This window comes from Megalops cyprinoides, chromosome 3 (genome assembly GCF_013368585.1).
Source record: "Megalops cyprinoides isolate fMegCyp1 chromosome 3, fMegCyp1.pri, whole genome shotgun sequence".
In the NCBI taxonomy this organism is placed as follows: Eukaryota; Metazoa; Chordata; class Actinopteri; order Elopiformes; family Megalopidae; genus Megalops; species Megalops cyprinoides.
Genome location: NC_050585.1, coordinates 37,751,509 through 37,768,385, shown reverse-complemented (window position 1 = coordinate 37,768,385; position 16,877 = coordinate 37,751,509). Strand labels below are relative to the sequence as shown.

The 16,877-nt window shown below is 43.1% G+C and overlaps 1 protein-coding gene across 1 annotated transcript; it reads right to left on the bottom strand.

Moving 5' to 3' along the window:
• Positions 1-246: 246 nt before the first annotated feature.
• Positions 247-16,523, bottom strand: LOC118774883 (C2 domain-containing protein 2). Its single transcript, XM_036524454.1, has 14 exons — positions 15,637-16,523; positions 14,605-14,700; positions 13,063-13,182; positions 10,098-10,199; positions 9,528-9,644; positions 8,281-8,398; positions 7,418-7,526; positions 7,082-7,146; positions 6,763-6,878; positions 6,337-6,505; positions 5,481-5,591; positions 4,895-5,022; positions 4,438-4,705; positions 247-2,920 (listed from the first exon to the last, which is right to left on the bottom strand). The coding sequence occupies exons 1-14, from the start codon at positions 15,907-15,909 to the stop codon at positions 2,700-2,702; spliced, it is 2,013 nt and encodes a 670-aa protein (XP_036380347.1). The 5' UTR covers positions 15,910-16,523; the 3' UTR covers positions 247-2,699.
• Between the last annotated feature and the right edge of the window lie 354 nt (positions 16,524-16,877).

Here is a 16,877-nt window from a genome sequence, read left to right as displayed (position 1 = left end):
TACTGCACAGCTCAAGCATATGTTCATTAAACTAATTAGATTTAATAGCATAATTAGATGAGCAATTAAGGTCTGACAGAAGTATTGATGCATCACGATTGCACTTTCACTTCAGAACCTAAGTCTGAGCAAACCCCTGTATCGAAACTATGTGATGGATCCAATTTTACATACAAGGGAGAAAAAACTCAGACCGGGCTTTTCCACTCTGTATTACAGGGCACATGTTTTATTACAATAATACAATGAAAACAAGCACACAGCATCATGGTTATTCAGTCAATATTTATTGCTCAAAATTATAATCCTGATATGTTCATTGGTGATAATCCCTGCATTGCATTGACTGACAATCTATATTAAGAGGCATCTGAGCTCTGTCTATTAGATGGAATTGATGCTAATATAAAATGTCAATAAGCAGTTTATTTACAGGCCATTTCCACAATGTACAAGTATACATTTTTATATTATATTACAGGCAGACTTGTTAGGCTCAGAATCAAGTCTGCCAGATTAAAAACTGCCATCAAGCTCTCTCTCTCTGGATTTTTTTGTGTGTGCACATGTGTGTACATATGTGTGGATGTATGTGTATGCATATATACACACAGAACATTTTGTTTCAGGCATGGCTGAAATGCAACTGTATGTGTACTGAAAAAGTGAGTTACCGAGGCCACTGGAAACACCACTGGCCTGAGTAAATATTTAATCCACCACTGCTCAAATATAACCCAAATAAAAACTCTATAAAGAAGTTATGTGGTAGTTAAACATTAGACCAACCCACAGCATGCAATGCAGCCATTTTTCCTCTGCAAATATGCTGAAGCTCTGCAATGAAACTCAAAAGGCCAAGCAGATACACCTACAGATTCACCCGAGAGGCCAGAAAACCCTTTTTCGGTTTTGATTTTCTAAATAGGCAGGAGTTCTATTTTTAAATGCATGTCATTAGACTTCTCAAAGCCAGTCATGCAAACGGTCTGTAGATTCTTTCCCAGTACTGTAATCCCAAAAAGGCTTAAGTCAAGATACAACAGCTAGGGACAGCAACCAAAAGACTGCAAAGGAGGAATTACACTGCACAGCCTCCCCAGTGATTATATACACCTGCCTACACAGACGATACAGAGCACACCCACATGCCAGTTGCCAGCACAAAACCTGCAACGACTATTACTCTGCTCCAGTGCATGGTAGCACAAAGGCTTTGGGTTGTAGGCTTTTAAGGCTAGAGGATGAACCCATCATACAGGTTCCACCATGTCTATATACTGTACTGTGGATTTGATGTATTTGCAGTAACTCACTAGGCTCATTCAGGAAAGGATGAACAGTAGTCGATATCTAGTGAACTGATACTTAGGTGCCATTTCTTATAAAATGCTTGCCTGCATAGGTAAAAAAAAAAATCTTACAATCACAAAGCAAGAAAAAAAACAAACAAACAAACAAAAGCATCCAGGTAAACTGTTCAGATTTTCTATTCCTCATATATATCTCCATTATTGTTTAAAGCTCTGGTGTGTCATTAAAGACATAAAACAGTAGTCATGAAGCAACCATGATGTGTGAATGTACAAGCATCCCACTCCCACTGGCACCACTAAAGGTAGTGTTTCCGCAATGTAAATTTCATTTGCCTTTCATGGGTTACATTTGCAATACTGCAAAAAACAACACCATTTACAAGACTGTAGTGTTGGACAAAAAAAAGAAAAAAAAAACAAAACAAAGAAACAAACAGTAATCACTTGCATATGCTTTCAAAAACCGTAACATCAAAATGGAAAGGCAAGAAAAACATTCAAAATGCCAATTAACAACTTTCTTCATGTTCTCCATGAAGCACTGGTATTTCTGACCGCACTGAGTGTGTGGGAGTGTTTACATGTTACCTTCCTTACCTACTCCGTTTTACCTTGTTGCTGAGACTCATTTTGAGAGTACAGACTGGAATAAACAGTATATACACTTTATTGGACTGACATGCCTACTTTGACTGCATGCTCATAAACTGGACCCATGAAGTATAAGATGTAGTCTTAAATAAAGGATTTTCACAGTAGCTGCATACTATAGTCAATATAAATGATGAAAATGGACACCAAACTACTAAAGCAATAACTAGTATTCAAGTAGCCTAATGGCCTCCTATGGAATCCACCATGTAGTGCAACCAATTGGTCTCCCTTTGTCTCAACAGTAAACTCCCATTGTGATATGCACAGCAAAGCCTGTATCAGAACAGCACTCATCATTGCACAGATGTTGCACTATTTCATATAAATGCATCCAGAACAGGCCTGTCTAAAACTGAGAAAGGCGTAAACTTTCTCTGTCTCTTGAAATGCGCAATCCCATGTTTTTGTTCTTTTTGGCCACCAGCAACCATAAAGCCAAAAAGGGGTTATATTCATGAAACGATACATAGCATGGCCACTGCATTTCTTACAGCAGATTAGAAGGCCACGGTCTTGAAAGTGAAACTAACAGTTCCAAATGTCTGTTGCAAAGGTTAATTTGTTAAATGGTTAAATCTCTCATTCTGCACTTCTTCAGAAATCCATTAAGATCATTGTCCACATCCATTTCAGTAAAAGAATTTAAAGGGAGGGGAGGAGGTGTTTGCGCTCCCCCCGCCCCCCACCTCAGGGTGGGGGGGCTAATCAGTGCAGAGCTAGGGGGAGGGGTCATGCATGCGGGTCCCCCGCAGAGCCATTGGCCTTGCTCTTGCTCTTTGGCAACAGCTTCCTGTTGATGATGCGGCTGAACGTGGCAGTCCTGCGTTCCTTATCCACGGCCACCGGATGCTCCAGGTAAACCAGGTCGTTGTGCGACTGGCTCATCCCCGGGTCCTTGCGCTGGTGCCGGCGGCGGAAGAAGAGCTTGGCGCTCTTGTGCAGGAAACTGCCTGCGGGGACACGCAGGAAAGTCAGGCTCAGACATGCAAGCGCTGCACACTCCTGCGCTGAAGGAACGTTTTTCATCCCAACACGCTTTTTGCCCCTCGCAAAACGACTACAGCCCCGTTTGGTGCATTGCTATCCTCACAAATGAATGGGCTTCAATCGGCTAGAAACACAGCTTTCGGTTTAAAGCGTTTGATGTAAATGACTGTCACACTATCTCATGTAAACAAGTGTGATCAATAAACTTATTGTGCTTGCACAAAGCGGTTTTATGAATGAAAACAAGTAAGACAAAGGGAGAGAAGACAAGACAAGGGACAACATTGCTTTCAAGAGAAAGGCCTTATAAGACAGTCCAAAATGATTTCAAATGAATGTCTGGAGGCTTGCCAATTCAGCAATGGAATTTTTTGGCCTTCACTGTCTCTGATCTGTTCCTGTAACAGAGCAGGATGGACCTACACTTTCTTCCTTGTTTTTCACTAGCTGTTCACACATGGTAAAAAACAGGGTCAGGTTGGACAAACAAGAAAGAGATTTTAGAAGCATTAGAGTACAAAGTACAGCATAATATTCATTTTACGATCTGACCATAATACTCCTTTTTCCAAAGAGCCACAAAGGGAAGAGGACTTTAGATTTTAAACCCTGCTAGCCAATATCACACTATTGAGTTTTAAGAACACCTCTGTAATCCATGCTTCTTATCCTGATCAATCCCTATATCTGGTCAGAAAAAAAAGAGAAATTCAGTTTTGGGGAACTTCACACTGAAACAATATAGCCTTAAAGCTGTTACCTGACATGGTAACCAGCTTAATGTTGTAAGGCTACACACAATATTGCAAGAAAATATTGCCCTCACCACTACTGAAACACTGGAAGCTACTCAAGAGGCAACTTACTCAGCAGGCAATAATGTCTGGTTAGCACTGGTTTCCTCTTAAGATGGCAAAAGAAAGAATGAAAGGGAAAGGTAATGAGGGGAAGGAAAGAGAGAAGAGGAACAAACACAACAGGATGACAAAAGAGAGAGAGACAATGAAAAACAAACAGAATCCCCCACCCAGCACATTCAAAAATAAGAACAGGTTGACAGAGGAAACATGAGGAATCGTTTCATTCAGCTCTTCACAAAGCGCATGTCCGGGATCTTCCGTTACTGCAGTGTTTCACAGAGGAAAGGTCTGGACCTGCTGTCAATTCAGTGCTTCACACAGGTGAAGTGTCCTGTTATTTATTTTGGTACTTGGGTACCGTTTTGTGACCTTGTAAAAACATGTAAATATGTAAAATGTTTTTTTTTTAATTATTTGACCTAGTTGAATATATGAAATCATTAAACAAAGACTAATTAGTCAGTTCATCACTCAGACAAAAGACAGCCTTTTTGATTTAGGACTAAACTGAACAAACTTACAGACATAACCAATAAAGAAGCAGGTGTGACATGATCGGTCTGAGTCTACAGGCTGTTCACGTGCATGTCACCGCAGTACACGTCCCTGTGACAGCTTACCTTTCCCCTTTTTGGAAGTGGACTCGGATATGCACAGCGACAGCGCAGACTTCTTATCCGTGTCGGGGTCTTCTGCCGCCTGGGCCTCCCAGTCACCCCCGCACCCCACTCCGCTGGGGCCCTCCTGGGGGTCATCCGACGGGTCCTGAGTGCCAGAGCTCGCCACAGACGCTGCGTACGTGTCGTGGGAACCCTCCGTCATGGAGGCGTCCATGGCTGCCGCATACCCCGCCATCAGAGCCATCTCATCATCCTGAGACAGAGGAGTCTGGGGAGGTACGGAAAGCCTGTCATTAGGTCCTTGAACATTGAAAAATCCGGGGGACTTACACTACAGTGCGACTTTTTCCTCACTGTATGTGCTGTCTGTAGCAGGTCCACTCTTGTCTGAATAGTACAAGCAGGCCGACAGAATCAACTGAGGATATCTCCAGGTAAAGTAAGCAAAGCACTGTACCTTTGCCACCCCAGAGATGATGATGGTGCTCTTTTTCACAGGGGACTTGAGCTTCTGCTTGGCCGACTCGTGGAGCTGTCGGATCGCAGCTTCTGCCACAGGATCCGTCCCGTTCAGCATTAAGAGCTCTACAAATAACATGCACGTCACTATTAGCTGTAATACTCTGGCAAATCACACACACACACACACACACACACGAGTTATACATCACACTCTGCTAACAGCAAACACAAATACACACAACAGGAAACAGACACTTTACCAATGCTCCATATAACGCAGCTACTTTCACTACCAGTACAGTGAGGGATGGAACCCATGGTATTAACCACGCAAACCAACACTACGGAGCTGAGGTCCCGGTTCTCAAGGTTTGGCTCAGTGAAAGTCTGTTCTCCAATCATCCATATTGCCATGCACAAACAACTCCTCAAACAAGTTTTCTATCCTGTTTCTACTACCAGGCACCCGTTTGAGCTGGAAAGGTGAAACCACACGAAGGTAGTTCTCAGGTGACACCTGGGTATGTCCTAAAGAAAATCTGACTGCTTTGAGGAGACAACACGCCCCTCTCAAACAGCACCTGTGTCTGAGGATGACAAGGCCTTGCTGACTGTGGCTCCTAACATGGAGGGCTGCTCCGACACTCGTCTCTCCGACAGCTTGGATTTGGATGGAGGCTTCATAGGAGACTCTGAAACGCAACAGACAGGGGAACAGAGCCATCACAACCAGGACGGACAGCTAAAGCAAAATCACTCCAAACCTTAGCAGGAGCTAAAAATACTTCTCTGATCATGTGCGTGCTGGGAAAACTCAAAAACCCCCTTTCAGCTGTCAGAATAACAGAACTGAAACAATCTTAATATGACTAGTGACCTCAATGACAGAAAGAAAATGTAAATATTAGTGAAGATTAGTTTCAGTTTTTCCGTCCCTCAAACACTGGAAACTGGAATCATTCTGTGGGACAAATGTGCTTAAAAAGTCACCATTAATATAAACATGAATAATTACACTTCACAGAAAAAGGGCTGAGTAGGAACTTTTCATACTGCCAGTGAATACTTTGCTGGCCTTCTGCCCTCTGTGGTTTACAGTGACGTTAACGATGTTGCTGTGTGGTGACTCAGTCCCTTAATGAGAGTGACATCCACTTCCAGCACCCTCTCCTCCAGTCACTACCCAAAATGCTGAAATAATTTCATGCAAAACAATTAAGAGCAGCTCATGTAGCCCACTGTAGAATTTTCACTCATACAGTGCTGTGCCATACTTTCAGTCATGAAATAAATCAAGCACAGTAAAGACTATTTGACACTTTCTGGTGACACGCCTTCTGCTCAGGCTCTGAAAAAAAGCTGAAGCTCGCAAGTGTTCTGCATTCCAAAAGCAAGATATGAGGAAGCAGGCAGGTGCCTTTCATTTGACCTCTGTACCTCCATTGAGTCCAGCTGGAAGCGGCCGGCCTGGTTTGCTCTTCACTGCGGTGATGGTTGTGACTACAGTGCCACAGGGCATGACCGTGCGGTCCATCTCCACCTTCTTGGTGGGGGCAGGGGTGGGGGTCTGCCAGGACCGGACCTCACTGGGCTCCAGGTACCTGAACTATGGAGGCGGGGACAGCCCGTCACTTTCACACAACATGACTGATCCCAGCTGTGACGCCAAGGAGCCTGCCACCAATCAAAAATCTCTCCACAGTATCAGTTTTAGGACAAACATATCAGTGACCTCTTTAGTTTGTTACCCAGAAAAAGAATGAACTGAGCACATGCTATAAACACCACATGAGGGGTACAGACACCAGGGCAGGATGTCCAAGGCATGTATCAATCATAAAACTCAAACAAACAGATCTTTACCTCTGTGGAAAGCGTGCCAACCACTTGGTCTTTAGCCATAAGTGCAAATGTCTGCTGTCCTTTGGGTTGCTTCTTAACAAGATCAAAAGGCACTGAAACCTGACCCAACAGGGAGCCTATGGCAAAGATATCACATCCAATGTTAAAAGATGTAAGAAAAACAATTTACATTTATGACACAGCTAAGCATCTTATTCTCAATGTAAGACGAGAATGACTGCAATTATACATGGATTTATTTGGTCTCAGGTACCTAGAACTGTTTTACACGAAATCCCAAACAATCAGAATATGCCTACAGCAGCCACGGAAGACTTACTCTCCTGTGGTTTCCCATCATCCAGGAGTTGAATATTCAGCTCTTTTGATCGCCCACTCAGCTCACTAGTCAGACAGATAAAGAAACAATCATTCACTGAACTTGCTGAACCTCATGCACCTTCATTCACTGGAATGAGATTTTTTTTTGATGTCTCTTGCAATGTAATGTATTTTTAACTTGATTATTACGATTCTTTACTTTTCGGACACCTGGAAGAATAGCAGGGCTGTACGGCTTGGCTAATGGGGATCCTATAAACAATAAACAATTCACTGGGATGAGGACAGTGACTCCACTCCTTTTCTGGGTGGTTGACCGAGGCACTGCACTTACAAGATGAAGGGCTGCTCCCAGTATGGGCTGGAGGCATTCTTTAACACAGAGGAGGAGAGTTTCTGAGGTGGGTCATCCAGCTGGAGGACGCAGTAGGAGTTCATGCTGCCTAAAACCCAAACAACAGAACTGCCATAAGGACACGATGAAGGGGAACCTCACCTTAAGAACAGCATCAGTGCACGTCTCTCAAGTCAGACGAGTCTATGAGTCAGACACTCGACACCTAATGAATTGATAACAGAGGCATCTTGGCACGCTCTTCCGAAAAGGTTTCTTTGGCTGCGGGCCCTGTGGCAAATTTCATCAATGAGCCTCTTTAAGGGTAAAAGTGCACTTCACTTTAATGTGGAAAAAATGCAACTGGGAAGAGAAGGGCTGAATACCGACATATATCAATGCTAATTTATTCAAGGATGCTCAGAACAAAAAAGGAACCTGCAGCGGCACTAACAGCAAAAGAGCTGCGGACTGCATAGCCAGGGAAACAAACGCGCAGTCCCATAATTTATGAACCCACACAAGAGCAAATGTCCTCCTGACAGCTGGATCTTATTCATCACAGGTAAAGGAATTCAATTGTCCTTTTAACTCAATCGAAATTGTATACTGTAATTACCACAAATCAAATATGCAGCCACTTACAGCACAAGTATATCCTCATGTCTCTTCTGGAAAGCCATTATTCCATACACAACCAATTTAGATCCAGCCCACGTAGTTTGTTTCCTGGAGGACAGTGAATCCATTTACCTGTCTCCACCCTTTGCCCCTAAACTGAAAAGTCACAAGCTACCTTCAGCACCTCTTCAGCCACTGAACCAGTAGAGGGCAAAGCAGGGCTTTCTGACCAGGGTACTGACCAGCAGCATTGTCCTCCTGCTTGAATGTGGCTCTGATGTTCTTCACTAGCAGCTTCCAATCATGGGCGCGTGGGGGTTTAGGGGGTGAGATCACCTGAGATGCTTTGTTCCGTGCTTCCTAGGGGCACAAGGACGAGACAGCCTTTAATGTGCGCTAACAGTGGCACAGGTCCATGGAGCAACAGTTTGTGAGAGCAGGGCCCTGGGACCCTGCAACCATGCTGAGATACTTAAAGGAAAACTACACCATAACATCTGCATTTGAACACATAAAATAATTTGTTTCCTTCATGATGCGTTTTGGTATACCAAGGATCTCGGAACCATATGCTGTGAATGTGGTAGTCACCTACTGAGCCTTACGTAACTTACGTCTGTGAACTGTTTAGATTTTTTCATGAATGCTGGATGGCCATCTGACCCCAAAATAGCTCATCTTGTTTTGTGTAAGGGGTGGACCATCTGGGAAAATTATTGTAAGTGTTCTTGAAAGCAGTGGTTTATCTCAGTATGTAGTTCTAACTGGGCATTTCAGAAATTACCATGCACAGCGGTAAACTATGGCCCCCATTGTGCTTCACTGCACAATGCACACTGGGAAGACTTCTGCAATGCTCACTGCCTTCTGAAGACTGTTGTTTAGACTATAGCTGGGTTTATCCAACTTGGATATACCCTTCAGTCTGCCGGCTGGGTGCTACCTTTCCTCAAGTACCTTTGGCTGCTGATTGGCTCTGACATTTTTAGCCAACAGCTACTGCAGGCAGCTGGCAGATAGTTATTACATTATTGGCATTTAGCAGACACTCTTACCCAGAGCGACTTACATCAGTTACAATGTTACCCATTTATACAGCTGGATATTTACTGAGGCAATTGGGTTAAGTACCTTGCCCAAGGGTACAACAGCAGTGTCCCAGTGGGGAATCGAACTAGCGACCTTTTAGTCACAGGTCCTGCTCCATAACCACTATACTACACTGCCGCCCAGCAAATACAGTATAAATTACATAAATTATTGTAATTTATACTGTATTTGCTGCTGAGTAATTTGTTTTTACTATTCTACACTTGTCACTCCTGCTCCATGTTGTCCTCAGATGTCTAAGTAGCCCTGGGTTATGTAATTGGCTTGGATTCGCTTGTTTGCCAACTCAGATCACGTTCAAGTCAACCCGGAATTGTTGACTTGAACATGAGCTGTTAAGCATGCTGAGGAATGCGCTGGAGGGTGTACGGGAGCGCACCTTCAGCTCTGTTCCCTGGGTAGGCCGGCTGCTCAGCAGCACTGAAGGACGAGCCCCGCACAGGATCTGCCGGAGTCTGTCCCTCACCTCCGCCACGCTGGGGCCAGCTGTGCTAATCTGATAAAGAGAGAGAGACGTGCACGCGCGCACACGCGCACACACACGCACGCGCACGCGCGCACACACACACACACACGCGCGGCATCACTACACTTGCTCTGCCAAGCTACACACACAGCTTCCCCATTGCTGTGCTCCTCTGCTGGGCACTCTATCAAGCAGCTTAGTGCTCCGCGCTTGGACGGAAGCCACTGCATTTTTTGCTGCAGGCTCGTACCCAGAGAGGAAAAGACCTCTAGAATTCACAGCACCACAAAACGACCGCTCACGGTATCAGGCCCTGTCATTTAGCTTAAGGAGCAGCACCCTGGCTATGCGTATCGACCACAAAACTTCATGTAAGTTCGTGGAAGAAAATTATGAAAAATATTACACTTTATGCGTATTGGCTATTTTACACACCAATGACATAATGCTGTTTGTAGATGCTGGAATGGCTGTAGGACGCACCTGTGTGTAGCTGGGCGTGAGCTGCAGATCCCAGACCTCCAAGTGTGACAACACCCAGGCCACATGCACTTCCTCTGATGCCTCACGCATCTGCAAGTCCAGCTACACAACAAAGGCACAGTCACAACTTTCATACACAAAACACAACATCACTGCCATCTACTAAGGAATGCAGCATGCAAAGATACACAAATTCACACTTCTATCCTGCACTGAAAACAGGAACATACATTATTCATTTGAGTAAATGACATATATATGCCCAGAGCAGGGATGGCCACTATGTCCCAGCATGACTACGCTCCTGCTGCACCACAATGGCAACTCCCTGAAGGTCAGTTTTTCCACAAGACAAAGTTGTAAACTCTGCCAGTCCTATCTCTGCACTTAATGTTGGTTCCAGCATTACCTGCTCTTGTCATACAAGTAAATAATGTGCAATACAATAATCCAGTGGATGAGAGATAAAAGCATACTGTATGCATTTACATTCAAAATTTTTCACCATTACTATCAATTTACAATTATATAAAACAGTGTAGTTAAGAAAATCAATTAATAAAAAGCATGATGAAGTGTTCATCACGCCAGCAAAACACCTGAGAAATTACAGAAAAGTGTTGGCCTGTCCCAAACAAAAAGCTGAAAGAAGGCAGCAGTGGCCCTACTGTAAACATTCACCAGTGGCAAAACAATACTGCCACATGCAGTTACAGCAGGGTGGGAGCTGGCTGTGTTGCATAGCCACACTACACTGTGCGAATGCAACAACAAAGGCAGACACACCAGTCCACACACGTACACCATACAAAAGAAAAGCGAGTGAAGGGACGTTTCTAGTGTCAGTCACAAACATAAAAAAATGCCAAAATACTTCAACAGCCCCAGGACCTTTCCAGATGGAAATAACTAAACAGAAAAAAAATGTCAAAAACAAAACAGGCCAACACCCATCCCCCATTGGAACAAAACAAAAAAGGACAAAAACAAAACTGTGCCTCAACTTCTATCATCTCTCACAGCTATTTCATTTACTGGCAAAATATTATCAGGCCAACAATGAAAGAACAAGCACCTTTCTGGTTTAAAAATACCTTCAATTCCATTGAGTAAGCCTCCACTAACTGCACAGTGATGCATTCTCTGGACACACACAACTTTTTAATGTGGAAATGGCTGGAGCTAACAGACAAGATGAAAGCTTACGGAGTTGGGAACAAGCTGCCTGACCCCAACGAACGTTTCTGTTGCTGGCAAGTGAACAGGGTTTGGGATGGGGGAGGGGGAGGGGGGCTTCCTGTAGCTCTGTGACAAGCACAACCCAGTCAGGGATGAGTGAGTCCCAAAGCTGACTGGGCTGGTCACAGGCCTCAGGGCCTATGTGCAGAGCCATGCTGCTGGGGACTGTGGCATTCTGGGATACAGTATAGCCAAACATTCTGAATGGTCCACTGAATTCAAAACACTGACCGCATGTATTTTGTGTGTGACTGAGCGATGTATCAGCACATTTATGATAATACAGGCATTCACTGCATGTGCAAAAAATTTACTGACTTACAGCTTTGTTTTACATTCTGCAGACTTGTCTTACATACCTACGTAAAAAACTAGTAAAATCTTGTTAGATGCATTCTTTCAATGGCTCAGCAAGGGTTATTGAGCTCTGTCTGGTGTTACACAACATTGTAAGCTCATACAATTTTAACTATATTTGCAAACAAAGAAGAGAAAAATCGGAAAATATCAATAAATGCCAACTTTATTGCAAATTGTTTTCAAACATTACAGAGGGTTCCAGGTATTTTTTTTTTTAGAAAAGATAGTTATAAAACAAACTTCAGAAAAAATGAGTGAATATGTGGGAAATTCGACTTCCAGTTGCTTTAACCATTTAAAATGCATCAAAGTACATCAAACCACCTGCGTGGACAAAACGCAATGAAACATTGCACTCCTGAGAGGACAACTAAACCTGAGACAGGGACAGGTAATGAGCTTTTGCCAATCCATCATGGGAGGATTACTTAAGCAAATGAATACATCAATTCTTCTGATGTGGACATCAATGCTGCAACTCTCTCTCAACGAAAACCAAAACTATGATTCTGGGACAGGAAATTTGCAAGCCCATTTGCGGCACACAGCTCCCAACTGACAGCAGCCTCGTCTCAGGGGTCTCTGACACTTCCCCAGAGTGAATGAGCGTTCTTCCCAGCACTGCACAGCTGACAGTGATTTAAACAAGGCCTCCAGGCCAAATCTCCAGCTTCCAGGACCTTGGCATTACATCGGATTCTCGTGGAAGCAACAAACTCATCGTGAACTGCGTCATACTCAATAAATCAAGTTGTCCACCATTAAAACAATGGAGAAAAATGCTCCAATGCCCCGTCTCTGCAGACTGCAGCACGGTCCCTGCCCCCTCCAGACCCCTGGTTGCTTTGACTGCCGAATGGCCTTTGCTGTAAATAAGTTTATTTATTGAATCAAAGCAGCCACAGCTTGACAGACATGGTGGAAACTTGTAAAACCATGTCCACCTTCACTGTCGCTACACTGAAATTAACATTAAGGCAAAGGTTTACAGTGAATGCGATGCTATGTAATTCTGCAATCTGTGAAATTTTTGTAATTTTTTCTGTTTATTATCTACTGTTAGCAATCACCACATGCGTTCCTGGGAACCTTGAGAAAGTGTGGCTTGTTGCTGATTAGTTACGGCATGCATTGTGATACACTGGTCCTAGTGTTTCCCTACTGAACCGCTTTTTTTCTGACCCCCCATTGCTACAAGGCAGTAACATCATCTGACAGGCCATTAGACATACTATGAAGAAACAACAACAGACAAAAAAAAAAAAATCACATCAAAGAACTGGAAAGAATGTCCAAAGCTCCATTTGCCTTTAATACAATTATGATTTTGGAGAAAAAAATCCACACAACTAAATAAAAAAGGTACCTGCATATGAAGTGGAGAGATTTTAACGCTGTACCTCAGGGGATCAGTGGGTGTGGCTGACTTCTGAGGCACACTGAAGGAGAACTGCAGCCTGTCCCCCACCACCTGACAGCGCACATTCTGCAGAAAGACAATGCTCCAATCAGGAAAGGGCAGCACAGTACACACACACTAAGCCACGCGTACATACCCCAAGGTGATCCTGGGGGTGATGTTAAATGAGACTCCCTGGTTTGGTGTGCATAACTTTAATGAAGGACATTACAGCACAGTCCTTACTGACTGCCTGTATCAGCCTTTCAACCCACTTGGCCCACTTCAATTATTCCCTTCTTCCTTGGCCACATGCATATTTTTTTCCTTGATCTGCCATGACTATGTGTTCAACCTGTGAGCAAAACATGAGGTGTAACAGTACATTAAGATGGCTTGCCATTTGCAGCATGGCTCCGTCATCATTTCTTGCAGCCCCTTCTGCTGAGGTGTGCTGATTCCATGGACTGCTACGTAATCTCCTTATTGTACTCCTTGCAGCTGAACAGCAATAAGCTTGTGCTGGTCATTCATAAGCAGATACAGCACAAACCTACTACTGTACATTAATAATGCAGGACAATACAAGCTGGAAGAGCATGTGCCTTGTAATGGACAGACCAGTTCAAAAATCCTAAAATCAAAGTTCCCACAGTGATTACCACACTACATGTGTATCTATGTAGTACACTGGGCAATATTCAGTATTATCTATAGTTTTCCTTGTTATGTAAATCTGCCCGCAATGAAAATCCAATTGAATTTTGACAGATGATGAACTTTCCAACACTGAACTGCTGGCAAATCCCATAAAAAACACTGGGCTGGTGAGTTCCTCATTAAAATGTGCTTACCACAGAAATTTCCTATAAGGCTACTGGCACCAACAAACCATTTAAAATCACAGAGAAAATGCTTGGAAGTGCCAGTAGGAACTAATGGACATTGTATGACTCAGATACTTGCCACAGCACTGCTCAAACAAAGATAAGCGTATGCTATAAAGAAATACTGTCCTCTTGTATTTGTGAATTACAAAGCAAAGCAAGTGGACGTGAGATGAACTATTATATGATGTAAAAGTACACTGTTAACTTGTAATTATACATATTCCAGACCACCAAGACATGCCACCAGTTGGTTCCTTACTGATGGTCTTGTCATTAAATATTGATCTGTCAGACAAGAGCACATCAGGTGAATACCACTGTTCCTGTGTGTAGATACAGAAAACTAAATATCCTGTCTACAAGCAGGCCTAAAGAATACCATAAAACCACTAAACAGACAACCAGCTATGGCAACCCTTCTAAATATGTGGTATCCATCCACTTAATTCCACATCCTGCAGCTTCACCATTATTCGACAATGGCAGATATGGAGATGATTTAAAGGCATATATAGAAAAGGCAGGTAAAGAAAAAATGCAGTATATGCCACCAGGAAAAAGTGTCTCTCCTACAGATTTCTTAAATATCTCACCAGTAAAATGCTACAGAGATGCTCACCTTAAGCTCAGTAGATTTCTTAAAGCTGGATACATGGCTGACGACCAGTTCTGAAGACTGAAGGTCATCCTCTTCAAATGTTAGTTGCACACCACCCTGTACAATAGAAGCAAACTGAAGCACGTCCTATCGCTGATGTAGTTAGCTAAAAGACTATGGAAGGGACCTTAACATTTATGGCATTCTACAGTGGGTTTAGATCACTCCTAAACTTAAATCCGTTTTAGATCCTTCTCGGCTGATCATTGTAGACTAGCTATGACTGAAGTAAGAATAATCACCTATAGAAACTGAAGCGATATTAGGAGGTTATGGCGGCCAGTGCCAGCCAAAATATTAGAATGCGCCTTAACTAGGTAAACAGCCCCTTCCGTCAATACTTTTAGCTGATTAAATTAGCCAGCTACTAACAATACAGAATTTACAGGAAGTCGAACCTAGCTCGCGCTGTCACGAGTTAGCTAATGTTAGCTAGCTAGCTCTCTAACGTTACCTGTAAATTACCAAGGTGAATGACACTTGCGATGTAAGTCACAACTTTGTTGTTAACGTTACCCCAGGGCCAAATCACTAAATTATTAAAGGTATCGGTAGGTAGGCAATTATCCTTTCATCTTTCAATGAAACATGAACAAAGCTTAAGATTAGCTACTAGTCTAAATGATAACCAGGTTTAGCCAGACAGCTATCTATTACAGCTGTTAGCTATAAAACAATGCTAATGTTAATTAATAATGTTGAAATAGCTGGCCAGCGTAAGCACATGTTCAGTTGCTGGAAAATATTGTCAAACATTTTCCGACACTATCACATTTTTCAGTAGCAGCTAAGTTTGCGAAAAGTTAGAAAATCATTGTTAACAAGACATCCCACTGCGAGATAGCTACGTTAACTTCAGCTTGCGTACATTCCTCCACATCTAAAAGTAGGGTAGCGACAATATCATCAAAAGTTATACACTTGTTTAGCTAGCTAACGTTTCTCAACTTTAAGATGTACTGTAGTGGCAAGCCCACAGCTCCCAGTTCTTACCCCGGGCTTCTTCGCTTCGTCGTTCAAGGCTCTGAACCAGGCTCTCTTCCACTGACATCTCCAGCTTTTCAGTGACAGCGCCCAATTCAGCAGAGCGTCTGCTTCTTCCGAATGTGTAATTTCATTTGGATTCCCAACACGCAAATCGCCATAAAAGTATTGCACCAGATAAATGAGCACCGTAACAACAGAGGCAATGAACAGGGTAACCATGCACAGCCATTGCAAGTTACCCAGATTAAAATATGCGAGTAAACTTTCTAGGAAAGACATCGTTAGCTAGCTAGATAACACTCGTTTAAAAACATAAGACATTGGTTTACCAAGGAAATGGGAGACGTTAATTATGGATGGTCAATCTTGTTTCAATGTGGTGTACTGTTCCGGTTCAAATATAAGACGAATTCAATACTAACAAAAAATAAAAATACAAAAAAGAGGCAATAACTCTGACTAGCTGGCACAACCTAGTTAGAAATGGAGGAATATGTTTATTAGCTGTGTAGCGTTAGCTTTAACCACCTAATTTAGCTTTCGATAACTTCTGTTCTTGCTGCCAAAGCTAGCTAACGTTATCGAGAGAGGAGCTAGATAAATCCTGAACACAGCTACTGATGCTGTACCAAGCTAGCACGGAAGAAACAAACGCTAACAAGCTAAATTAGCGTACTAAAAGGTGGGCTGATTAAATGGAAACCCTATTTAAAATGTAGCTACCTACTAGTGTACAAGTTAACTAGCTAACTTAGCTACATATTTAGTCTAATTTGCAATGTACAGGCCTGCTGCTTTCCAGATAACGTTAGTCCAACAGTGGGTCCAACACTGCATTCTGAAAATCTGCGACCTCCGTAATGTTAGTTAACTTCGCTAACGTCAGCTAGCTAGTTAAACCTGACAGAGATCTAGCTATACTTGGGCAGAGTCAGCTAGATAGCAAGCTAGCTAAGTAGCTAGCAACTCCGTTACACAAATTGTTTTGCATGATCCAGATCAAGAGTCCCCTAAAGCAATACGTCGTCTCCTCAAAGTCAAAAGAAAATATACTGGGCGAAGCTTTGAGCATCACTGGCAGATCCCGTAAATGAAAACTCTTGCTGCAATACGTTCAGACTTGCAAGCTGTCCCAGACCTACACAGCCACCGTGTGCAGTCTTTGAATGTGATCTATGTGGCAATGTGTAACTAGCACAGACTGTCATTCCCAGAGTGCAAAGCGGTTTCTTAAAGGGGCGACAACA

Coding starts and splice junctions, on each gene's coding strand:
- LOC118774883 (XM_036524454.1), bottom strand. CDS start 15,909: ATGTCTTTCCTAGAAAGTTTACTCGCATATTTTAATCTGGGTAACTTG. Junction 7,147..7,417: donor TGGGAGCAGCCCTTCATCTT/GTAAGTGCAGTG, acceptor CTGTCTGACTAG/TGAGCTGAGTGGGCGATCAA. Junction 6,879..7,081: donor TGATGGGAAACCACAGGAGA/GTAAGTCTTCCG, acceptor TCTTTGCCATAG/GCTCCCTGTTGGGTCAGGTT.